Raw genomic sequence first — 26,584 nt, 5'->3', positions numbered from 1 at the left:
CTTTAAGGTCGGTGCGGAAATTTTTGGTCTTCTGCTAGGACCCGCGAAGGCGCAACACGTGGGCATCGAGCGTATCCATAGGGCGCTCAGACCCCCTCCTTCCGCGAATGACCCACCAAGAGACGTCATTTGTAAGTTGCTTTCTTTCCAGGACACTCTTTCCATCCTTAATGCTGCAAGGGAACATAAAGAGCTGAAATTTGGGGGTCATTCCCTGCAATTTTTTCAAGATCTTGCACCCTCCACCTTATATAAAAGAAGACTTATGCGCCCACTTCTGGAGGCTCTTAGGGCTAAAGACTTGCGCTACGCCTGGTTGTTCCCCTTCGGGTTAGGGATATCCGTGAAGGGGAGAAGGCTTACAATAAGAACCCCAGAAGACCTACACAAAGCCTGGCCCCTTCTGGAGATACCCCCTCTAGACCTGCCGTGCTGGCTGCCGCTTCCGGGGTTTCCGAAATTGCCGAAACTACCTCCCCTTGAGGCATGGCAACAAGCCTCTAACGCAAAATCACCTAGAGGGAAAAAGAAGAAGACAAAGGAGACCCCCAGCAGCGTGGACACCTGAACTTATTGAGCGACGCAGCTCAGGTCCACCCCCACACAGGTTGTGCTGACTCGACCTAACTTTACGCTTTTTGAAAAGCGTTTCCCAAAACCAGAGAAAGACTTTCGGATGTTTTGCGGTCCGTGGACTTTTCTTTAGTGGATAGGTTCGGATCAACCGGTCCCCGCGGCTATTGTTTGTTTGTATTATTGGTTCGACTTAACATGTCTTCACGTTGCTTTCTCTTTTACAGGATGGCTCCTCTCCCGACCAGCTTCAGCTGGGTTTTAGGAGCCTGTTCTTTCCCTCCGTATGTCCTCATTAGAGGATCCTGTGAGACCCCTGGCAGTTCAGGCTGTCTGTAATTGATCGGTCTTTATTTTATAAGGCCCGATCAATCCGCCTCACCCCCTACCTCACCCCTTCCCTCACCTCACCTTCCTTTGTCACGAATAGACGCTCCAGTCGCAGTGAGGTCCCCCGTGTCGTCCCCAGTAGGAGAAAACTACTTCGCTCTTCCTGCTTCGGGCCTGTGGTTTGTTTCCCCCCCCCGGCTGTCTCTGGTGAGTCTCTTCCCCCCCCCCCCCCCCTATCCCGAGTGTCTCCAGCCCTCCCGCCCCCCCCTTCCTCCTCAGTCTCCCGTGCCTAGTCAGACTACCGAGTGACTGGAGGAGAAGGAGACTTGTGTTCTTCTACGACTAACGCATTTGTTTCTCTTCACGTATTACAGAGTTCTTCGGGGATTAGTTCCACTTCACCATGAGCGACTCTCTGAAATGGTCTACGTTTAACGTGAAAGGGCTGAATTCCCCCTCCAAAAGACATCACGTGGCGCTGCTGCTGAAAAGGTACGGCACAAAAATTGCTTTTTTACAGGAAACCCACTTCAGGGGAAATAGACATTTATCCCTACCGGGCAAACTTTTCACGCAGGGATACCACAGCACGCACCCGACATCCGCTTCCAAGGGGGTCTCTATACTTTTCCATCACACTGTAGTTTTCACATGCGAAGCCCAACACTCGGATGGAGAGGGAAGGGTCCTCTTTTTAAGGGGCAAACTCCTAAACCAAAAAGTAACGATAGCTAATTTGTATACTCCAAACGCAGGGCAAGTACCTTGGCTGATTAATCAGCTAGAGATTTTAAAGCAGTTCGCGGATGGCCCAATTCTCTTGGGAGGAGATCTTAACCTGACCCTCAACCCCATTCTTGACTCCTCGACGGGGAAATCTCACATTGCCCAGGCCAAACTCAGAAGACTGTATCGCAGTCTTTCGGAGATGGGTCTGATAGATGTCTGGAGATATGTTAACCCCACGACGAAGGACTTTACCTTCTATTCCCATGTTCATTTTTCTTTCCAACGCCTCGACTATATTTTTGTGTCTTCGTCCCTGCTAAACTCCGTTACCGGCGCCAAAATCGACCCCATTCTTATCTCTGACCATGCTCCGCTCCACATCGACATTGACCTCTCTCCGCCCCCGGCTCGAGAATGGAGATGGAAGTTAAATCCCACGCTCCTTGACTTAGAAGAGGATAGACAGCACTTAAATTCACTCCTAGAGGAATTTTTCCATTTAAACAAATCACAGGATATCTCAACTCCAGTGACATGGGAAGCCCATAAGGCTTACGTAAGGGGCCTTTTGATTGCTCTGAGCTCCAGAGTTAAGAAAAGGCAGCAAAAATCGATAGATGAAAAGCTCCAACAGATAGCAAAACTGGAACAAGCCGCAAAAAGTTCACAATGTAAGGCCGAGCTGGACAGGTTGACTACCCTAAGGAAAGAGCTAAAAAGAGACTTTGACACGAGGTATAATAAGAAACACTTATACCTGCAAAGAACAGTCTATGTTCAGGGCAACAGGGGCAGCAGATGGACCTCTGCCCTTATTAAAAAAGCTCGAAAAAGAAATTTTATCAGCTCCATAAAAACTAGCTCAGGCCGTCGGGTCACATCTTCGGCAGACATAGCGGAAGAGTTTCAGGCCTTCTATTCGCAACTTTATAATATTCACCAACCCCTCACACCCGACGGACGACAGGTCGCCCTCGCACAGATACACAAGTTCTTGAGTGAGCTGAACCTCCCCAGTCTGGACGATGATGCTGTAGCGACCCTGACGAGACCAGTCTCCTCTCAGGAGATAGAGGACCTCTTGAAATCCTCCCCGTCGGGGAAAAGCCCTGGCCCAGATGGGCTACCGGCCTCTTATTACAAAGCCTTCCAATCCTGTCTGGTTCCCCAATTGACAGAACTATTCAACTCCCTTTTACGGGGAGAATCGCTTCCCAGGCAGGCGCAGGAGGCGCATATTACTTTGATTCATAAGGACAATAAAGATCCGGAGGCGTGCGGAAGTTATAGGCCTATATCCTTAATCAATTTTGATGTTAAACTATGGGCAAAACTTCTCGCAAAAAGACTAGAAAAATATATCCCATTCCTTGTTGACGCGGAGCAGACTGGTTTCGTCAGGGGCAGAGAGGGAAGAGACAATTCTATTAGACTCCTCCACGCAATTAGTTACGCCCAATCACAAAACATCCCACTGGCTCTAGTAGGCTCAGATGCCGAAAAAGCCTTTGACCGGGTTAGTTGGTTATATATGCAAACAGTTCTCTCGCACTTCAAAATCCCCCCTACCTTCATTTCTGCCATCTTTTCTCTATATGCAGCCCCTTACGCCAGAATTAAAATAAACGAGATCCTTTCGCCCCCCTTCAACATCAGTAATGGCACGCGGCAGGGATGCCCCCTCTCCCCCTCGCTATTTATCCTAGCCCTTGAGCCATTCCTGCAGAGGATCCGTTTAGATCCCAACATTCAGGGTCTAAAGGTGGGCCGAAAGACTCTGTCGTTGGCCGCTTACGCAGACGACATTGTCTTTTTAGTTACGAACCCAGAAAGGGGACTACCCCATCTCATCAGTCTCTTAGAGGAATATGGAACCCTCTCTAATTTCAAAATAAATTTTTCCAAATCAAAGGTTCTAAACGTATCGATTCCGGCTAGCCGCTGCCAAGCGCTGAAAGCCGGCTCCCCTTTTTCGTGGGCGGCAGCTGACATAGATTTTTTAGGTATACAGCTCACAAAAAAGGTAGAAGACTTGTTGTCGGCTAACTTTACTCCTCTCCTGCCCAGGATAAAAAACTTGCTGCGCTCTTACGACTTGCCTTTCCTGTCCTGGCTGGGGAGAAAAAACATTCTCCAGTCATATGTAATGCCAATAATCCTATATAAGCTGCGGCTTCTACCGATACACATCCCCATTTCCTTCTTCAAGTCCCTTCACTCAATCATCCTAAATTATGTCTGGAAGGGGAAAAGGCCGAGATTGGCCCATAGTTTACTTGAAAAAAGGAGGGTGGACGGTGGGGTTGATCTCCCTAATCCGCGTGACCTGTACTTAACTGCCCAATTAAATCTCTGGATGGAGCTGGTGCTTCCCTTAAAGGACCATTTAGTACATGAACTCGCGTTAGCTTCGTACGGCCCCACTCTCCTTCAGGATCTGTGGTTCCCTGCGTCGGTCCTACGGAGACGGAGGACTCCCAGTCCCCTTCTTAGAGGAGTTATGGAGACTTGGCATAAACTGGGAGGCGGGTTGGCCCCCTCCCCCTCTCCCCTCACCCCCTTAAATGTCCTGCATAAGACGTTAGATCTGCACCTAGATCCTTGCTCTGCGGGCAGCTGGCAGATCCTCGCAGATAAAAGAATTTCAGACATTCAGACGAGGGCTCACATGCCCCCTGCAGACATTCTAAAAGACCTATTGCCTAGTCATGGGCTTCCCTTTTTAGTTTCAGCACACATTACCGGAGTTATTAAAAAGTTTTTGTCCCAACACAAGTCGACCAGACCATTAACTAGTTTTGAGAAAACTCTGAATGATAGCAATTTTTCTAAGAGAAAACTAGCTTTCATGCGTAAGCAATTTATTTCTCCCACGGGTAATTCAAAACCCGTGTTCATCACTTCTTGGGAGAGGGAACTCAGGATCTCCCTCTCAGAGAGCGACACGAGGGTCATACTCAAGAACTCATTTGGCATTTCGCCCTGCGTTACCTCTTAGGAGTCACATTACAAATTACTATCAAGATGGTATAGGACTCCCCAATGGCTCTCAGATCATAAATTATCATCTCAAGATGCCTGCTGGAGGTGTGACTCTGCTTCGGGTTCATACCTACACATTTGGTGGGAGTGCCCGGTGCTGGTGCCCTTCTGGAGGGAGGTCGGGTGTGTGCTGAGTAAGCTCGCCCCGGGGTTGGTTCTTTCCCCTGAGGTGGTCATTCTGTGGAAGCCGTCAGCCGCCTTTCACCCGCAGAAACACAAATTGGTCGCTTTCCTGCTTGATGTCGCTAAGGCGCTCATTCCCCTTTTATGGCATCAAAAAACCCCCCCTTCTCTGGCGATGTGGAGGGACAGGGTGGATCTCCTTTCGAACCTGGAGGAATTATCCAGTTACTCCAGGGGCTCCCATGAGGGGTTCCTGGAAACTTGGAGCCCGTGGCGCTCTATCAGAGCAACACTGCTCGAGGGGGGGTCGTCCACTGAGTCGGACTAAAACGGAGTCTATTCCACCTCCTCTCCTCCTCGGTTTCGAAGTACGAGTTCCACGCCCTAGTCACTGCGATCTCTCCACACAAAAATTTCTTGTCCGGTGGTGCGCCCGCAGCCTGAAGTTGCTCTGACTCGCTGGTTCCACATCTCACTTAAAGGTAGTCTGTGCGCGAGACTGCTCCCCCTTCCCCCCCCCTCCCCCCCCTCCCCCCCGTTCCCATACCTTTCTTCCATTCCCTCTGTTTGTTCCCTATTGTTGCTGTCAAATTGTTTCTTTGTGTGTCTATAGGTTGTTTAGGTTGTGTTTTGGGAGGATTCCTGATAGGGTAGTTGCCCTGATTGGTGGATGTTTGCCTCCCGGTGGCCTAGGCCACGTTATTACTGTTGCAGAATGTCTCGAAAAATTCTCAGAGGGTTACTTGCTCTTTTATCGTATGTTCGCACTCTAAGGTAACCTGTTTCTATATTTAAGGAGACGTTGTTTACTAATGATTCATTGTTTGTCTATATTCAAAATGTCAATAAAAATTCGTTTTAAAAAAAAAAAAAAAAACTGGCCTAAAGCTTGCCTTAATTGTTAAGATTTTTGGGATTTGCAATATTTGATGCAATTTTTTAAGAATACAAAAAAAATCACTTTGTAAATACTTCTACTGTTTAAAATAATTATACCATCTTATTCATACTGTAGGTAACAATTGTCCCATCTAACAGAAAAAAAAATAGTGTGGAAAATCTGTTTTGATTTAGCAATCTTAATAATCACTAATCACCAGAAACCTATTTACACACCATAACAATCATAAAATAATACAGAAAAATTCATATCAAATAATATTGTATGAAAAATCACTATGTATTGAGACAACATTATAAAACAATTCCATCAGGTAGTAATTAAAAATAATGGTTGCTCAATTGTTGCTTAATTAAAACTACATTGTTGCTTCATGGGATTTTTGAATGGTGTCTCTTTTTACTTCAAAGAATATGAAAAAAGGCTTGAAAATTGCTTATACATATGACTTACAAGACACTTTTATGTGATGATGACTAGTGATGAGCGATCATTGGAATAATCTGGTCAGGATTGAGTTGCCCGATTTTTCAACCACAATCGGGATGACCCAATTCCCATTATAGTCAACGGGAGTAAAAATCAGCTTCACTAATTTGGCTTCCAGAAGGTCCCTAAGAGGTGGTGCCTCTTTAATGAATGGAGCTCACTGTTGCCTTTCAGTCCTAGGGTCTAAAGTCAAACCTCATCAGGGAACTTTACATGGACTTTGAAAAACTCAATAAAGATGTTGCCCTTGGTCAGATTTGAACCTAGGACTCTAGAATTGAGCTACATTTTTTGAAAAAACTCCACCACCTTCTCACCTTCTTCATAAAAAAAAAGGCTCAAGCTGATCTGATATGATTCTGCAAAAATCAACCATAATAATAACTATATAGAAAAGTCTACATACGGAAAGTCTCAAGAGTCCTAGCCTAATAAACACGTAACTCATTTTCTTAATTTTCTTCATTACATTTATCAAGGCTCATTATTCCATTCCCTTTCTACAGAGCTCCAATGAGCCACATAAATTGATAACTTTTTTTGGTACTGGTCCTGTATTTAACCATATGCATCTTCAATAAAATGAATAGTAGGGGATAACAAGACTTCTATTGGTCATAATATAAGGTAAGTGCAGAAAAGGCCCTTAATCGGGTAATGAAGCTCTTCATTCTCAAAGTATATGACAAAATAAAGTTTTGCTGTGCTATTAGAGTACAAAATATCACTGAATGTAATCTTCAAATAACCTAACCCTCTGCTTCTGAATTTTCTTAAGCTCTTCTATGTCACAAGCATTTCTGGTGCATCTTCCAAGTCCCTTTTATGTATCTATTGTTACAGAATTTACTTAATAGGACAGGAAGGGTACAGGTCCATGAAGGAAAGATATATATATATATATACTAAATATCCGAACAGAAAATTGTCAAAGTGTACTGTAAACAGGTTAAAATTGCAATGTATCAAATAGATTGTGACGCCATTCTGTCAGTCATGATTGGTGGATGGGTCAGAAAACATTGGTGTCCTTGAAAATGACTGTTAGATTTTCCATCAAGAAGAAGTAGGGGTGAATTTCTATGGAATGTAATAATATCCTCCACAGAGTTATATTTCTAAAAAACAAAAATGCACAATTAGAGATTTTATGCGAAAACAAATTACAATACAGCACGTTACTTCTTAAGCTAATCACATCAGAGTTTTCTTATTAGATATATTTTTTTAATGTTCTAGACTGCGATGATCGCCTATCCTTTTAGGATTTGTAGGATCTAATTTTAATTTGGAGTTGATATGGGTTTATTAATTAAGAAAGGCTAATATGAATTGTAGAAACAAGAACTATAATGTAATAACATAAATACTTATGTTTTTATCTTTTTTTCGTCTGCTTTTCTTTTAATAAAGGCTGGTTAGTAAATTACAAATCGTCAACTAATTATAGTTCTATTTCAGCACTAGTAATTAGAGATGAGCGAGCGTACTTGCTAAGGCAAATTACCTGAGCGAGTATTGCCATTTTCGAGTACATGCCCGCTCGCCTCAAAAGATTTGGGGAACAGCGGGGGAGAGCGGGGAGGAACGAGGGGGGGGGGGTGGGAGATCTCTCTCTCTCTCCCCACCGCTCCCCCATGCTCACTCCTGCAACTCACCGCTCACCCCCGCCAGCCCCCGAATCTTTTGCGACGAGCGGGCATGTACTCGAAAATGGCAATACTCGCTCAAGTAATTTGCCTTTAGCGAGTACGCTCGCTCATCTCTACTAGTAATCAATAAATGTAACAAAAAGATAATGTATTCAAAAAATGTTCAGAACTGTTCTATATTTTACATTATGAAGAAAAAAAGGGTGCATTGAATATCAAGTACCTACAATATAACAATCAGGAGTATAGTTATATATGGTAGGTGGGGGAGCTCTGTTACAGATTTTACAGTGTTGCCCAATTACAGTACCCTTGTGGAGGAATGGCGACAAAACCAGAATTGAGACCCTTTGAGAATTTCTGCTTACATAGGTTCCTCTGCGTCCTGTACCCAAAGCATACTGCTGAGTGTCTTCAAGATAACGTATCTTGATGTGATAAACTTTATTTTGATAATAGACAGATAAAACGTAGGGTTCATGAGATGTTCTGTGAGTGTTGTCCCGCACCAGGAACATTCCATCCTGTAATTACAAATGGGATCTTTAACGCCTACCATTATGGGAAAAATATTTTTACCACTATAATTTGATTTTAACTGTCTTCACTGTGCTTCAGTAGTAAATTCACTATATGTTCTCATTTGAATGATCCTATTATCTTAAGTGGTTGAATGTAGTATATTTAAAAGGTGTTGCCTAATGATTACAGAGTTTGAACATCATAGATTGGGTCCATGAAGTGCTACATTTGTTGGCAGCTTCATAGACAACAGGTTGAGTTTGGCCAATAAGCTATAACTTCCCAGCAACATAACATATATTTTATCAGTCCCATGATGACCTATCTATCTTATGTTATCATATATCATATCATATCATAGTAAAAAAAAAAAAGAATAGTTCTTATGTCACCATGTCAGTTTGGTAACAGAATCCAACCTTTTACACATCGCTTAGGAGAAATGAGACTTGTGGTCCTTCGGCTGCTTCCCACCCTTTAATTGTTAATGTGCTAGAAATAAAGCCATAAAGGATGGTGCTTTTTATAAAGATTCCACAAAGTAGCCAATATTTCCAAACTATTCGGTCAATGTCAAGTAATTGGTGACATTATAAGTTTTTCTCTTACTGACAGCAATAACATATGAGATGAATTAGCTGTAATATCAGAAAAAGCCCATGGAGAAGAAGTGGAGTTTCTAGGAAAAACGCACATCATTTTTTTCTAATCATAGCCAACGCTTTTGTATAACAAAAATTGATAACTAAAAGTTTTTGTATATTATCTGCAGAAATGCTGATCTGCAAGTTGCTATAACTGGGCTTTTTGGGAAAAAAATTCACATTGTGCACTTGCAAATGTGGCTTTATTCATTTTGGATGTGCACTTCTTCCCCTATGTCCTTTTAATTAGAAATGGAGCTGGATCCTTCTGGTCTGTTTACTTGGGTTATGGCCCAAGAGCAGTAGTTTGTAAGAATAAGGTCCCATTTGATTGGGTCCCTTGGTTGTGGCAGATGGGCTCTCGCAATTTGATCAATATGCGTGCTAAGAACCTGAAACTTATGTATACAGTAATAATACAATCCAATATTAATACATTTACGTTGGCATGACATTGGCATTTGTAATGTTCTATTACGCACTGTCTGTAGGTTGGCTATAGCTGCGCCCTAATGTTTGATTTGATAAAAAAAGACATGCAGTAAAAAGTCTTCATGAAAACTGATTCATTTTATATCATAATAGAAAATAGAACTAAGTTAAAACACACATACTTTGTTCTCTTGATGCAAAACCTTTTCTGCTGTACAGCGATCGTATCCATTTAGGTACCATGTAGAATTTCCTGGCAACTGGAAAAGGGAAAATATTTTTAATATGGAGACCTTTCCTTTTTCTAATTAGATTAAAAAAATATAATGTGATTATAATTTATATTTATAATGCACTTTTGCAGTATCCTAGATTATTATAACTGTTCAGGAACAAATGAAAAATGAAAAGGTGTGCTAATATGTATATGAAATGAGCACCAGCCTGAAGTTACTTAAAGGGGAATTGTCAGAAAATTACCTGTCTCCAGAGATTTCTCTTTAAGTAAACCCTTCTATTTCATATAAAATAACAATTCTGGAACACCTTTTCTTATAACTCTGCTTTATGCAGTTCCTCTGTTATTCCTACTTGAAATGTATGAATAAATTGACAACTGTGTGTTACCATTCCTCTTGTCAATAGGGTGCAGTTATATACAGTCTGGTCCTGTCCAATCAGTGCTGACTATGTAGCAACACACCCTATTGTTTAAAAATTATTTATAGTTTTTTTTAATGTTTATATGGCATGTTTTATGAGAGGGTTGTCTTGAAATTATTACAACTTTCTGTTATATCGGCAAAACATAAAATTCAATTGGAATCATTCTAAATAATGCTCCTGTTTGTAGTCTTCGCTGTTACATAGTTGTTATGGCTCCACCTGGTTTTCTTATGATTTACTCTTAGAATATCTAGTCACAGATGCAGACGACAGTCTACAAACTTTTAGAACCTTTCACAGAGTAGATGTAGCTATACTAAAAGAAATAAACTTTATTAATAGAGGTGAGCGAGCACCAAAATGCTCGAGTGCTCGTTACTCGAGTCGAACTTTCAGTGATGCTCGAGAGTTCGTTTCGAGTAACGAACCTCATTGAAGTCAATGGGCGACTCGAGCATTTTTGTATATGACTGGTGCTCCGCTAAGGTTTTCATTTGTGAAAATCTTAGCAAATCACCAAAGTCATGTAAAAACACAGAAATGGATAGGGCAGGCGAGGAGCAACATGCAGGGCTGCATTTCGGGCTCCCAGGTCTCACTATTAAGCCACAATAGTGGAAAGAGTGAGACCCCCCCCCCCCCCCGCACTGTCAGCATAAAGATCGTTCTCCTCTGCCACAGCTTTAACAGCTGTGGCAGAGAAGAATGCTCTTAGCCCATTGAATTAAATGGAGTCGGCAATACAGCCGGCTCCATTGAAAGCAATGGGTTGCCGGCGAGCGCGGGATGAATTTTCGGGAAGGGCTTAACAATATAAGCCCTTCCCTGAAAATCATCCAAAACTGTCATTCAGCTGAGAGCTGCCCCTGATTGGTCCCTGCGCTGAGCCAATCAGAGGCAGCACTCACTCACCCATTCATGAATGGGTGAGTGAGAGCTGCCTCTGATTGGTGAGGCTGTGACCAATCAGAGGCAGCTCATTCAGCAGGCGGGGATTTTAAATCCCCGGCTGCTGAATACTACGCACTGCAGTTAAGGAGAACTGCCGGCCGGTCGCGGCTGAACTCCGTCTGCCGGGACAAGGTGAGTATATATATTTTTTTTATTTTTACACAGTTTTAGATGATTTTCAGGGAAGAGCTTATATTTTTAAGCCCTTCCCGAAAATTCATCCCGCGCTCGCCGGTAACCCATTGCTTTCAATTGAGCCGGATGTATTGCCGGCTCCATTGAATTCAATGGTCAGTGCTCATTTAATCGAGACGAGAACCGCGTGGTGCTCGTCTCGAGTAACGAGCATCTCGAGCACCCTAATACTCAAACGAGCATCAAGCTCGGATGAGTATGCTTGCTCATCTCTATTTATTAACAATTTATTAAAATTATATTGAGCTCAGACATACACAGAATGTATCCCCATACAGTAAGCATAATATTGCTAAGTGTAGGGTGATAGTGAGGAACAGTTGGGGGCCGAGAATGCTTATGGTCGCCCAATAATATGCTAAGCAAAGTGCCCCTACAATTCGTGCCCCCAAAAGATTATGACAACAAGACTTTAGAACTTGCTAGAAAGATTATCATAAAGTGGGAAGAGAGAGAAACCCAGATATACCCCCAAGAGGGAAAATTTCAAATAGACAAGTTTAGCAATCACCCCGATCAATGCATAAGTATTGCGTCTTGATTAAATATAATGCCGCAATGTGACGGTATGTGGTTCAACGCGTTTTGCTGTGGTTGATACAGCTCATCAGGAAACGTAGCTTTGTTAATTGCAAATTATTTCAGAGGGTAGTGGTAAGAGAGATATCTATCAGCCTCCAATGGTAGGCAAGGAGGGAGACCTATCAGCCCTGATCCTAAATAAACTTAGATCGATAGTGAAGTCTGTCCCTTAAATTCTAGGGAGCAGTAGCATTGCCCTATATGGGTGGCTCAATTAAGATGTTACGCTGAAGGCAGAGCACAATGCACTGCTATGCGTTTAAAAGGAGCCTCTTAAATTGCTGGGCTGAAACCCTCGCTCATAGCAAAAAAAGAGCCCTGTAAATTACTAGGCTAGATACCCTCACTAATTAGCACGGAAGCGGTAACCCTAGCTTCCTATCTAAAGTCAATAATACCAAAATTAATAAAGATAAACCAAAAATAATAAAGATGAGGTCTAGCCTGTAACCCTGATGGTAGGCTAGACCTCTAGATTTTGTCCTTGTCCACTATGACACTGTCCAATTTCTCTTGACCAATTCTCATTTTGTCCAATTACTTTCCTCGTCCAGTAAGACATGTGACATTTTGCCATTGATATGTTATGCCATACTTAAGAAAAGATACAAGTGTTCTCCTCTTGATTCCGCTGAAAACTGCAGCAGCTTCCCTGCCCCTGATCCCGCACCACGTGGTGCGAAAGTAGAAGCAGGGAAGAATGTGTCGGAATCTTCTCCTTCTCGATGCCAGAGCATTTATTGGGGTGTGTGTGTGTGTGTGTGTGTGTGTGGTGTTCCACAGTGGAGTTGTCATATAATATTTGGCGAAAAACAGTTCCAGAATTTGCGGAGTTATTGTATGTTAAATTGACACGTCAGATTTCTAAAATTTCACCTCCTCATTAAGGTGCAAACAGGCCTAGTCTCTAAGGAGTTAAAACAAGTGGCTCAGAATCACGTTTGTGTTTCCAATGCCAAGTGGATAAAATCTAGGTTAGACATGGTGATATATAGGACAATTTGAGATTTGATGAATTTATGAAAGGCCAAGAAATCTTGAACTAACTGCCCTCAAACTCTTTTTACAATAGTGGTGCTGTCTTAAGTAAACAAATGGTGTCAGTTTTATAATCTTTCACTGGGGCAGAGGGAACTGAAAAAATATATAAAGCCCGTTCACAGAAAAAGTACCTTAAAATACATGAATCTGTATTGATATATACACTAAAAAACTTTGGGCTATGGACTAATAAGGCGAAAAAACAGACAAAAAATTATGTATCAGGGTGAGTTACACTTAAGTTTTTTTTTAGAGTTCAGTACTTTTACTAGAAGATTCATGTATTTTAGGGTACTTTTTGTGTGAATAGAATTTTATAATCTTCACTTATGTATTCAGCATATTCAATGATAGCACTTTTGTATCAGATGGATACCATCTAGTTCTCCTCCGCCTTGATGTTTGTCCAGACTGTATGCTATTCTAGAGAACTGAATGCACAGGACAGCAAGTTTTATAAATACAAATGCTCTTAGGATTTGCCTCATATTCTGTGAATCTTTAGAATTTGCTGTATTGTGAAGAATGTAATTTTTTTTCTTGCTTTTAGGTGTTAATTTCTGTGAAATCTTTACATTTCTTTTTGCAATGCTTTAATTCTGGACTGTTACCTGTTAAATCAATACTTTTTATTGAAGGTAAATCTTTGAATACAATTACCCTTAATTTCTGCAAATTTATACATGCATAACCATAATAAACATAAAACATCACTACCCCACCCAAACAATGCAATTAAGCATAATTATATGTAAAAAAAAAAACCAAAACATTATTTCCCGCATCCCCAACCAAAAAAAAAATATTTAGACACATGCACAAAAAACTAACTCTACTCCGCCTTCTCACCTCTCTCTCACCCTCTCTAAATCCCACCAACCTTTCTACAATACCTCAGTGCAACCCGCACTCAATAGGAATTTTCTCTGTGATCTTGATATTGTTGAGCTGATGTCTCACATTTCCGCATAGCTCTTCAGGAGAATTCCAAATTTTAGCCGATTCCGAATTTGTCTGCAACACTCCCCCCCTGTTATGGGATTTCTGTCTCCTCACAGCAACTCCATTGTGGCATATATTACACACTCTCCACGCCGCTATGTTTGATATCGGTCTCTCCTACACTGAGGCAATTATTTCTTCCTAGCCCCTCTCACCATTGTAGCCTGTAATGTCTCTTTAGTTCTCCTTTTCTCCCTGCTGCTGCTGAGAGGGTTCTTCTTCGTCACTGTAGACTGTAGTGCGACATCTGAGCGAGAATGCAGCTGCAAGATCAAGAGAACAGTCTGTGTAGTAGGAGCTTAAGTATATGTTCACATGGCAAAATTGGAACACAGATTTTCCTGTATGGATTCTGCCTCTAGAACCTGTGGCAGAAATCTGCAGCTGAGCTTTTAAAAGGGCCAATATGTGTGCAGAATTCCTGATACATATTCTACATCAAGAAGTGACATGTCACTTTTTAGTTTTTTGCACGTGGAAAAATCCGGTCCGGATTCTCTTTGAACGTAATGGGATGTGGATTTGCTGCAGTTGTGGTGCAGAATTGGCATGGATTCCACATGGATCCTACATCACATCTGCTGCAAAAGTCAGCCGTGTGAATATACCTTTAGGATGGGTTTACACGGGGTGTAAATCTCACGGAATGACTGCACGGAAATACCACGAGATTTTTGCAGCAGAAATGCAGCTTCAAAGCTTGTGCAGTTCGGCGTGGGTTTTAAAGTGGCTTCACCACCTGCAGTTCGCTGCGACCATCTCTCCCCATAGAGAGGAGAGATCCCGCAGCAGAGACGGTGATAAAATTGACATACCGCGGCTTTAAATTCCACGCGGCATGTCAGTTTCATCACTGCTTGACCGCAACGGCTTCTCTGCAGTGCGTGAACGAGATTTTTGCTAATCTCGTCTACGGGCTGCTTTATCCCAGGATAAAAATTACCGGCGGAATTTTTATGCAATTCTGCCCCATGTGAACCCAGCCTTAACCCCTTCCCGCTACAGGGCGTAAGTTTACGTCCTGGCAGTAGGGTACTTCCCGCAACAGGACGTAAACTTACGTCCTGGAGATAGCGCGGGATCATACGTGATCCCGCAGCGGGAGCCAGCTGTCAGTCACAGCTGGCGTCCCGCTGCAACACCGGGGGGGGGGGGGGGGGGGCATCGGAGATGTGCCCCCCGCTGTTAACCCCTTCCCTGCCGCGATCTAAGTAGATTGCGGCAGGGAAAGAGTTCACAGAGGGAGCGGACTCCCTCTGTGTCTCCGGCCGGCTCTCGCCATGTAATCGTGTGAGCCCGGCCTGTCGCCATGATAACAGGATGCCAGACACTGGCGTCCTGTATTGCCTATGCCTATGATCGCTGTATAAGTGATAAGGCTCTGCCATGCCTTATGACAGCGATCATCAGGGCAGTGGTCAAAGTCCCCCAGGGGGACACAAACAGTGCAAAAAAAACAAAGATTAAAAAAATGAATAAAAAAATGTAAAAAAAAAAATTTTTTATGCTTTTTCTCAGACTTAGCATAAAAAAAAATAAAACCCCACATACTTGGTATTGTCGCGTCCGTAACAACGCATACAATAAGATGCACATGCTTTTGACTGTGCACAGAAATAAACGCAAAAAAAAACTGCTAAAAAACTGAGGCAAAATGCTAATTTTTAGCATTTTGCCTCACTAAAAAATGCAATAAAAGTGATCAAAAAAGCCGTATGTACCCCAAAATGGTACCAGTAAAAACTACAGCTCGTCTCGCAAATAATAAGCCCTCATAGAGCTCCGTACATAGAAAAATAAAAAAGTTACAGGACTTTGAATGCAGCGATTTAGAAAAATAAAGATTTCCAAAAAAAGGGTTTTTATTGCAGAAAAGTGGAAATTATTTTTAAAAAAGTAAGAATTTTGGTATTGTTGTAACTGTACCAACCCGCAGAAAAAATAGAATGTCTCATTTATGCTGCATGAGTAACGCTGTAAAAAAAAATAAAAATCTATGGCAGAATTGATGCGTTTTCTCCCCCTGCTATCATAAAAAAAATAAAAGTTTTACAATATAGTTAATGTACCCAAAAATGACGCCGATAAAAACTACAGTTCGCCACGCAAAAAACAAGCTCTTATACGGCTGCGTCGACGGAAAAGTAAAAAAGTTATGGCTTTTGATAAACGGAGAAGAAAATCCGCCAAAAATTGTTGCGTCCTTAAGCCCAAAATAGGCCATGTCATTAAGGGGTTAATATTCACAGAATTCTGCATATTGGTAGCAAATACTTTCAGTAGTTAAACAGAACTAAGACAGAGGTAATTCAGCATGGTCCATCTAGTCTGCCCTTATATTTCCTCGTTATGTCTCTCTTAGGATAGATATATGCTTATCCCAGGCATGCTTACATTAATTTACTATTGATCTTTCAAACCTGTCCTAGAAATTGTTCCAAAAATCTACTACTCTTTCAGTTAAATAATATTTTTTGACATTTCTTCTAGTCTTCCCCCCAACTAATCTCCGATTCTCTCCCCTTGTTCTGGTCATCGGTTTCTTCCCTTCTGAATTGTATTTAAACTGTTAACATAAATAAACATTTCTATCTGTCCTTCTTTTCCAGACTAAGCAATTTAAACTCTTTAACTCTGTAGATTATTAGTGATATCTACTGTATATCCAAATGTATAAATTATGAATTATCTTAATATAACTGGAATCAACAATGAAGGTAACTTACCATGTCAGGAGTTTTATCATCAAGGCTTTGTAGCTGAAGCCGTTCTCCAAGACTTAGGTCCTCCCCGCTGTCCTGACATCTTTGTATACTGAGACATTGAATGTGTCTTGCTTCTGTTTTCTAATGAAATAATAAATAATGCAAATGAGACCATTTTAACTAAAGCTAACTTTTAATTTTATTTTCATACTGTGGCATTTGTATCTTTATTACAGCAGACAAAAAATAATTTTCTTCTTATCTTTCATTTGAAACCATAAATAGTTTTATAGAACTTTCAAGATGTCTGGATGGATATTGAACCATGCTATCTAGATAGCCAACTACAGCTCTATGGTATTTCTAAGTGCAGGATCTTGCATGCCAATGGACACCTCCAATACATCCCATAAATGCTCGATTGGGCTCATGTTTGGTGAATGTGCAGACCACACCATTTGTAGGAACTCTCCAAAAAGCTTCTCAAAGCAATTCTGGCTAATGGCATGGTGCATTATCCTGCTGGAATATCCAATCATTGTGGGGGCAAATAAAGGGCTGCAAATGGTCACCAAGCAATGAAATGTACCAGGCAATGGCCAATGATGATTTTAGGTGAACCAGTGGACCCAACCCATGCCATGAGAATGCACCCTACACCAGCACTCCAGTGTACCGCACACCAGCACTTTGGTAGTTCTTCTGCTCCCATGTCCAATAGAAGCTAAAGAACCTGACACTGACCTGCGAGATATGCGTGTGGGGCCTCCTGCATTGAATGGGGATGTGATTTCTACCAAAATTGCTTGTTTGTTTGTACAGACAATAATAGACAGATACCACCAATCATAGTCATTAAGCATCCGTGGGCTGCCACTGCACAGTTTACTGTGGTTGGTAATGCTTTCTATGATATATTCCGGGTGCACATGTGACACTGTGGATCAGATTAAAGAATGTTAAATGCCTGCTAAACTTTGGAAATTGAATGTCGCATCTATCTGGCACCCACACTCATGCCTCACTCAAACTCCGATAATTCTTGTTTCCTTGCCATGAGCATATCTCTAACTATAGAGATCTTTTTCTTTAAACCTAAAGCAGTCAATAGGTAAAGTTGAACTGTATTGTTATAGCTTTGCATTGAACCTATACACAATACATTTAAAATTGTACTAAGAATTCAACATTTTGTTAACATTGAATTGCTAAGATTATTCTAAGTACTTCTTGCTTTAGATAAAATTAGCAAATCTGGTTCCACCATCTCTCCTTGTCATATTCCTTGTCCTGCTAATACTCTGTACCCACTCTATAACTTGCCTAACTGAGACAATAGAAATGGATTCCTGGTTATTGAATTATGGCATCTGTTTAGTATGCCTGCCCACCATCAGTCTAATTTTCTATTATTGCTCTATGTCCACCATCAGGGCTATGAGCACTTTGTTATTTTCATCTTGAGCTGGGCAAGAGAGGGTATGGGGGGTCTTATAGCAATGGCTTAACTCAAATAGTAGCTATAGAACGCTTTACCTCTAGAGTGGGTGCTAGCACTCTTGCGAGCAGCATATCTACGCTATATGCAATTAGGCTCCTGACGACTACACCCCCTATGAGTCTCTCTGTGGGTTATTGCTCCAACTATTTGTGGGATATTAAGGCGTCACTTTCCCACATCGTTTGCGAGCATATCCAGGGGCTACTGCCCTGTCAAAAAGATCTACGACGAGCGACATAGCTCCAATTTCTTGTGTCGCTTAAGAACCCCAGAGACATATATATTTTTTCTGATTGAGCAGGGGATACAAAACCCTGGTGAATCCACCCAATAGCCCTCCATAATAGTATGCACAGCCTGACACTTATGCACCCATGTGCTTGTGTTATACAATACTGGGCTGACATAGTATACTCCCTCTATGGTATATATTAACTAGAGATGAGCGAGCACCAAAATGCTCGGGTGCTCGTTACTCGGGACGAACTTTTCGCGATGCTCGAGGGTTCGTTTCGAGTAACGAACCCCATTGAAGTCAATGGGCGACCCGAGCATTTTTGTATTTCGCCGATGCTCGCTAAGGTTTCCTTGTGTGAAAATCTGGGCAATTCAAGAAAGTGATGGGAACGACACAGCAACGGATAGGGCAGGCGAGGGGCTACATGTTGGGCTGCATCTCAAGTTCACAGGTCCCACTATTAAGCCACAATAGCGGCAAGAGTGCCCCCCCCCCCCAACAACTTTTACTTCTGAAAAGCCCTCATTAGCATGGCATACCTTTGCTAAGCACCACACTACCTCCAACAAAGCACAATCACTGCCTGCATGACACTCCACTGCCACTTCTTCTGGGTTACATGCTGCCCAACCACCCCCCCTCCCCCCACAGTCCACACCAAAGTGTCCCTGCGCAGCCTTCAGCTGCCCTCATGCTACACAGCCCTCATGTCTATTTAGAAGTGCATCTGCCAGAGGAAAAGCAGGCACACACTGCAGAGGGTTGGCACGGCTAGGCAGCAACCCTCTTTAAAAGGGGCGGGGCGATAGCCCACAATGCTGTACAGAAGCAATGAGAAATAGAATCCTGTGCCACCGCCATCAGGAGCTGCACACGTGGGCATAGCAATGGGGAACCTATGTGCCACACACTATTCATTCTGTCAAGGTGTCTCTGCATGCCCCAGTCAGACCGGGCTTTTTAATTCATAGACACAGGCAGGTACAACTCCCTATTGTGAAGTCCCTGTCGACCGACAGCATGGGTGGCTCCCTGGAACCCACCGGCGATACACAAAAATATCCCATTGCATTGCCCAACACAGCTGAGGTAGTAATGTCGTGCTTAATGCAGGTGGGCTTCGGCCCACACTGCATGCCCCAGTCAGACTGGGGTTCTTTACAAGTGGAAACAGATGCATTTATAATTCCCTGTGGACCCACAGCATGGGTGGGTGCCAGGAAGCCACCGGTGGTACATAAATATATCCCATTGCATTGCCCATCACAGCTGAGGTAATGTCATGTTTAATGCAAGTGGGCTTCGGCCCACACTGCATGCCCCAGTCAGACTGGGGCTCTTTAGAAGTGGACACATGTAGTTACAACTCCGTGTGGACCCACGGCATGGGTGGCTCCCTGGAACCCACCGGCGGTACATAAATATATCCCATTGCAGTGCCCAACACAGCTGATGTAACGTCAGCTGTAATGCAGGTGGGCAAAAAATTAATTGGATTACACTGTAGGCGAGGGCCCACAAAAATTGGTGTACCAACAGTACTAATGTACCTCAGAAAAATTGCCCATGCCCAACCAAGATGGCAGGTGAAACCTATTAATCGCTTTGGTTAATGTGGCTTAAGTGGTAACTAGGCCTGGAGGCAGCCCAGTTTAACGAAAAATTGGTTCAAGTTAAAGTTCCAACGCTTTTAAGAGCATTGAAACGTATAAAAATTGTTTAGAAAAATTATATGACTGAGCCTTGTGGCCCTAAGAAAAATTGCCCGTTCGGCGTGATTACGTGAGGTTTCAGGAGGAGGAGCAGGAGGAGGAGGAGGAGGAATATTATACACAGATTGATGAAGCAGAAATGTCCCCGTTTTGGATGGTGAGAGAGAACGATGCTTCCATCCGCGGGTGCAGCCTACGTATTGCTTAGGTATCGCTGCTGTCCGCTGGTGCAGAAGAGAAGTCTGGGGAAATCCAGGCTTTGTTCATCTTGATGAGTGTAAGCCTGTCGGCACTGTCGGTTGACAGGTGAGTACGCTTATCCGTGATGATTCCCCCAGCCACACTAAACACACTCTCTGACAAGACGCTAGCCGCAGGACAAGCAAGCACCTCCAGGGCATACAGCGCGAGTTCAGGCCACGTGTCCAGCTTCGACACCCAGTAGTTGTAGGGGGCAGAGGCGTCACGGAGGACGGTCGTGCGATCGGCTACGTACTCCCTCACCATCCTTTTACAGTGCTCCCGCCGACTCAGCCGTGACTGGGGAGCGGTGATACAGTCTTGCTGGGGAGCCATAAAGCTGGCAAAGGCCTTGGAGAATGTTCCCCTTCCTGCGCTGTACATGCTGCCTGGCCCTCGGAAATGCGCCTTCTGCCACTAGCGCTGTCGGATGGGAAGTTTACCATCAGTTTGTCCACCAGCGCCCTGTGGTATAGCATCATTCTCGAACCCCTTTCCTCTTCGGGAATGAGAGTGCAAAGGCTCTCCTTATACCGTGGGTCGAGCAGTGTGTACACCCAGTAATCCGTAGTGGCCAGAATGCGTGTAACGCGAGGGTCACGAGAAAGGCATCCTAACATGAAGTCAGCCATGTGTGCCAGGGTACCTGTACGCAACACATGGCTGTCCTCACTAGGAAGATCACTTTCAGGATCCTCCTCCTCCTCCTCCTAAGGCCATACACGCTGAAATGATGACAGGCAAGCAGCATGGGTACCGTCAGCAGTGGGCCAAGCTGTCTCTTCCCCCTCCTCCTCATCCTCCTCATGCTCCTCCTCCTCCTCCTGAACGCGCTGAGATATAGACAGGAGGGTGCTCTGACTATCCAGCGACATACTGTCTTCCCCCGGCTCTGTTTCCGAGTGCAAAGCGTCTGCCTTTATGCTTTGCAGGGAACTTCTCAAGATGCATAGCAGAGGAATGGTGACGCTAATGATTGCAGCATCGCCACTCACCACCTGGGTAGACTCCTCAAATTTTCCAAGGACCTGGCAGATGGCTGCCAACCAGGGCCACTCTTCTGTAAATAATTGAGGAGGCTGACTCACACTGCGCCGCGCAAGTTGGAGTTGGTATTCCACTATAGCTGTACGCTGCTCATAGAGTCTGGCCAACATGTGGAGCGTAGAGTTCCACTGTGTGGGCACGTCGCACAGCAGTCGGTGCACTGGCAGATTAAACCGATGTTGCAGTGTCCGCAGGGTGGCAGCGTGCGTGTGGGATTTGCGGAAATGTGCGCAGAGCTGGCGCACCTTTCCGAGCAGGTATGACAAGTGGGGGTAGCTTTTCAGAAAGCGCTGAACCACCAAATTAAAGACATGGGCCAGGCATGGCACGTGCGTGAGGCTGCCGAGCTGCAGAGCCGCCACCAGCTTACGGCCGTTGTCACACACGATCATGCCCGGTTGGAGGCTCAGCGGCGCAAGCCAGCGGTCGGTCTGCTCTGTCAGACCCTGCAGCAGTTCGTGTGCCGTGTGCCTCTTCTCTCCTAAGCTGAGAAGTTTCAGCACGGCCTGCTGACGCTTGCCCACCGATGTGCTGCCACGCCGCGTTACACCGACTGCTGGCGACGTGCAGCTGACACATCTTGATTGCGAGACAGAGGTTGCGTTGGAGGAGGAGGAGGAGGAAGGTGCTTTAGTGGAGGAAGCATACACCGCCGCAGATACCACCACCGAGCTGTGGCCCGCAATTCTGGGGGTGGGTAGGACGTGAGCTGTCCCAGGCTCTGACTCTGTCCCAGCCTCCACTAAATTCACCCAATGTGCCATCAGGGAGATATAGTGGCCCTGCCCGCCTGTGCTTGTCCACGTGTCTGTTGTTAAGTGGACCTTGGCAGTAACCGCATTGGTGAGGGCGCGTACAATGTTGCGGGAGACGTGGTCGTGCAGGCCTGGGACGGCACATCGGGAAAAGTAGTGGCGACTGGGAACCGAGTAGCGCGGGGCCGCCGCCGCCATCATGCTTTTGAAAGCCTCTGTTTCCACAAGCCTATACGGCAGCATCTCTAGGCTGATCAATTTTGCAATGTACACGTTTAACGCTTGAGCGTGCGGGTGCGCGGCGTCGTACTTGCGCTTGCGCTCAAACAGTGGCGCTAGCGACGTCTGGACGCTACGCTGAGAGACATTGCTGGATGGGGCCGAGGACAGCGGAGGTGAGAGTGTGGGTGCAGGCCGGTAGACACTCGTGCCTGTGTCCTCAGAGGGGGGTTGGATCTCAGTGGCAGGTTGGGGCACAGGGGGAGAGGCAGTGGTGCAAACCGGAGGCGGTGAACGGGCATCGTCCCACCTTGTGGGGTGCTTGGCCATCATATGCCTGCGCATGCTGTTGGTGGTGCCTCCCCAGCTGATCTTGGCGCGACAAAGGTTGCACACCACAGGCGTCTCTGTGAAAAACTGCCACACCGTAGAGCACCTTGACCTGTGCAGGGTGGCATGGCGCGAGGGGGCGCTTTGGGAAACAGTTGGTGGATTATTCGGTCTGGCCCTGCCTCTACCCCTGGCCACCACACTGGCTCGGCCTGTGCCCACACCCTGACTTGGGCCTCCGCGTCCTCGCCCGCGTCCACGTCCTATAGGCCTACCCCTACCCCTCAGCATGGTGTATTACCAGTGATTTGATTTCCCAGGCAGGAAAAGTGGCGCAAGCCAGCAGCCAAAATACAATTTTTTCCCTTCTTTTTCAAAGGACAAGCCACACTGCGTGTATTCAATGAATACTACTAAGTTTAATAACTGTGTTGCGGCCCTGCAAAAGTGTCACAGAACTTTACTGTTGCAGAGTTATTAACTGTGGCAGAGCAGGTATTTCCCAGGCAGGAAAGAAATTGGCGCAAGGCTGCACTCAACCGTAACTGGTTGCGTCTGATTTTTTTACGTTCTCCACGCAGCACACACGTACCCAGAGCCCTGACGGCTGTCAGAGGCAGGGCAAATATAATTTTTTCCCTTTTGTTTAAAAGGAAAGGCCCACTGTGCCTATTCAATGACTAATATAACTGTGTTGCGGCCCTGCAAAAGTGTCACAGAACTTTACTGTTGCAGAGTTATTAACTGTGGCAGAGCAGGTATTTCCCAGGCAGGAAAGAAATTGGCGCAAGGCTGCACTCAACCGTAACTGGTTGCGTCTGATTTTTTTACGTTCTCCACGCAGCACACACGTACCCAGAGCCCTGACGGCTGTCAGAGGCAGGGCAAATATAATTTTTTCCCTTTTGTTTAAAAGGAAAGGCCCACTGTGCCTATTCAATGACTAATATAACTGTGTTGCGGCCCTGCAAAAGTGTCACAGAACTTTACTGTTGCAGAGTTATTAACTGTGGCAGAGCAGGTATTTCCCAGGCAGGAAAGAAATTGGCGCAAGGCTGCACTCAACCGTAGCTGGTTGCGTCTGATTTTTTTACGTTCTCCACGCAGCACACACGTACCCAGAGCCCTGACGGCTGTCAGAGGCAGGGCAAATATAATTTTTTCCCTTTTGTTTAAAAGGAAAGGCCCACTGTGCCTATTCAATGACTAATATAACTGTGTTGCGGCCCTGCAAAAGTGTCACAGAACTTTACTGTTGCAGAGTTATTAACTGTGGCAGAGCAGGTATTTCCCAGGCAGGAAAGAAATTGGCGCAAGGCTGCACTCAACCGTAGCTGGTTGCGTCTGATTTTTTTACGTTCTCCACGCAGCACACACGTACCCAGAGCCCTGACGGCTGTCAGAGGCAGGGCAAATATAATTTTTTCCCTTTTGTTTAAAAGGAAAGGCCCACTGTGCCTATTCAATGACTAATATAACTGTGTTGCGGCCCTGCAAAAGTGTCACAGAACTTTACTGTTGCAGAGTTATTAACTGTGGCAGAGCAGGTATTTCCCAGGCAGGAAAGAAATTGGCGCAAGGCTGCACTCAACCGTAGCTGGTTGCGTCTGATTTTTTTACGTTCTCCACGCAGCACACACGTACACAGAGCCCTTAGGACTGACAGAGGCAGGGCAAATATACTATTTTCCCTTTTGTTTTAAAGGAAAGGCCCACTGTGCCTATTCAATGACTAATAACTGTGTTGTGGCCCTGCCTACACAATTCTGTGCCTGTAGTATCAATGCAGGGTGCAACGCTCTGCACCGCCGATTTTGAGAAAAAAAAAAAAAAAGCAACACAGCTAACAGCAGCCTGCACAGTACTCCACACAGTTAAATGTGGCCCTAGAAAGGACCGTTGAGGTTCTTGAAGGCTACACTCTCACTCCTAACACTCTCCCTGCCTAAGCACCACTTCTGTCCCTAATGCCGGGTGCAATGCTCTGCACTGCCGATTTTGAGAAGAAAAAAAAATTTCTCCACTGCTAACAGCAGCCTGCACACACGTAGATGTGGCCCTAAGAAGGACCGTTGGGGTTCTTGAAGCCTACACTCACTACAAACACTCTCCCTACAGCAACTCCAATAGAACAGCACTGTCCCTCAGCTAACTCACAAGGCATGTGTGGCGAGCCGCAGGAGGGGCCGACTTTTATACTCGGGTGACATCAGATCTCCCCAGCCACTCACAGCAGGGGGGTGGTATAGGGCTTGAACGTCACAGGGGGAAGTTGTAATGCCTTCCCTGTCTTTCAATTGGCCAGAAAAGCGCGCTAACGTCTCAGAGAGGAAACTGAAAGTAACCGGAACACCGCGTGGTACTCGTTACGCGTAACGAGCATGCCGAACACCCTAATATTCGCACGAATATCAAGCTCGGACGAGTACGTTCGCTCATCTCTAATATTAACCCTCTACCCTATATGCTCCCCTATTGTATGGTCAGTTTATCATCGTTAAGCTGCATGCTTATACCACTGACCACACGATCTGCCTCTCATGGGTAGCATTTTATGCTTCTTTTGGTGCGTTCCTGAAATACTCACTTCCTGATGATCCGTGGCATTCACGGGGAAACTTGTCGAATAATTTATTGTATAAAAGGGAATGAAACCCTAATTCACATACAAAGTAAATAGGAGAATCAATCCTATAAAGGGAACCAAACCCGAACTTACATTTAGTGTAATAACAAATAGGACCCTTGTACATCTTTATTTACTAGGTCTTACACGCTCCCGCTAATTCCAGTACCACACTATTAGGAGGTGGCTTTGTGAATTCCCCACTGTCCCCTTGACAAATATTCCTGGTACATAATAGGCCACTAACATCCATATTGAGCCTATTAATTTAGGGAGAGCTATTTACACTATTTGGCCACTGGGGGCATTAGTGCACAGCCCCACAGTAACCTTGTTTGGAGTATATGTGAGTTGGTCGCCAATATTACAATCTAATTTGGCCACCAACCCATCTAGTAGGCTACCCGTTGTTGGTTTTGTTTTTGTTCTATGTCAAGTGTGCCCTAGAGTGGTATGTTTTTTAGCATTCTATAATAAAATTATTTATTTTAGTCAGTCTTAACTGTGAAGGAATTTTCTATTATTGCTGTTAAATATATAGCGCTGACCAGAGGTGTAACTTGAAGCCTCTGGGCCCCCATGCAATACCTGTAACAGGACCCCAAACTATAATGCTTTATTCATAGTATTGGGCTCTCTATATGGAGAAGGGAGGCCTTATGGGCCCCCTACGGCTCCTGGGTCCGGGTGCAACCGCATACCCTGCATCTCCTATAATTAAACCACCGGCACTGACATATTCTTCATCATTATACAGAGATTGGCACCAATTATAACAGTCCTGGTCTCCAAATTAGGCTCACAATCTAGTTTCCCACTTCAAACAAACACTAAGGTCCATTTCATGGGAGCTCAATTAAGCTCTCAGTATATTTCTGCGAAGGTACCCATTGAAACACAGAAAGAACAGAACATACAAACTCCATGCACAAGTTGCCTTTGGACAGATTTGAAGCCAGGACTCCAATGCTGCAAGGTAACAATGCAAATCACCTGGTCACTGTGCTGGAATCCGGACCTGTTAGGTTCAGCCATTATGTTTTTGCTTAGCCATCTTGGCTAGTACAAGGTATACATTGCTTCAAATGTGCATGATACTGTTCCTGGCCTGATGTTAAATAACTCAATTATCTACCCTGTAGGAGGAGCATCCTTATCTCTATAGTTCAGAAGCTTAAAAAAAAAAATCACTTTTTTGGCATATAGCCTAAAAGCAATTATCTACAACAGCTTGTTTTTCACCAGCTAATGTGCTTCTAGACAAGCATTTATGCATCTGCCAGGAATATTCTAAAATGGATATTATTATAATATTTAGTCATATTTGCGTCAGTATC

The 26,584-nt window shown here is 44.4% G+C and overlaps 1 protein-coding gene across 1 annotated transcript in view; it reads right to left on the bottom strand.

Moving 5' to 3' along the window:
• Window positions 1-7,152: 7,152 nt before the first annotated feature.
• Window positions 7,153-26,584, bottom strand: part of CLNK (cytokine dependent hematopoietic cell linker) — a 90,324-nt gene continuing 70,892 nt past the window's right edge. Inside the window, exons 11-15 of the mRNA XM_066574796.1 lie at window positions 16,601-16,720; window positions 14,030-14,137; window positions 9,620-9,697; window positions 8,208-8,363; window positions 7,153-7,305 (exon numbers count right to left, since the gene is read on the bottom strand). Coding sequence (XP_066430893.1) covers window positions 7,153-7,305; window positions 8,208-8,363; window positions 9,620-9,697; window positions 14,030-14,137; window positions 16,601-16,720 — 615 coding nt within the window. The remainder of the gene's footprint in view (window positions 7,306-8,207; window positions 8,364-9,619; window positions 9,698-14,029; window positions 14,138-16,600; window positions 16,721-26,584) is intronic.

This window comes from Eleutherodactylus coqui, chromosome 7 (genome assembly GCF_035609145.1).
Source record: "Eleutherodactylus coqui strain aEleCoq1 chromosome 7, aEleCoq1.hap1, whole genome shotgun sequence".
NCBI lineage: Eukaryota > Metazoa > Chordata > Amphibia > Anura > Eleutherodactylidae > Eleutherodactylus > Eleutherodactylus coqui.
The sequence above is the reverse complement of the archived record's forward strand: the minus strand, read 5'-3'. Positions and strand labels throughout refer to the sequence as shown.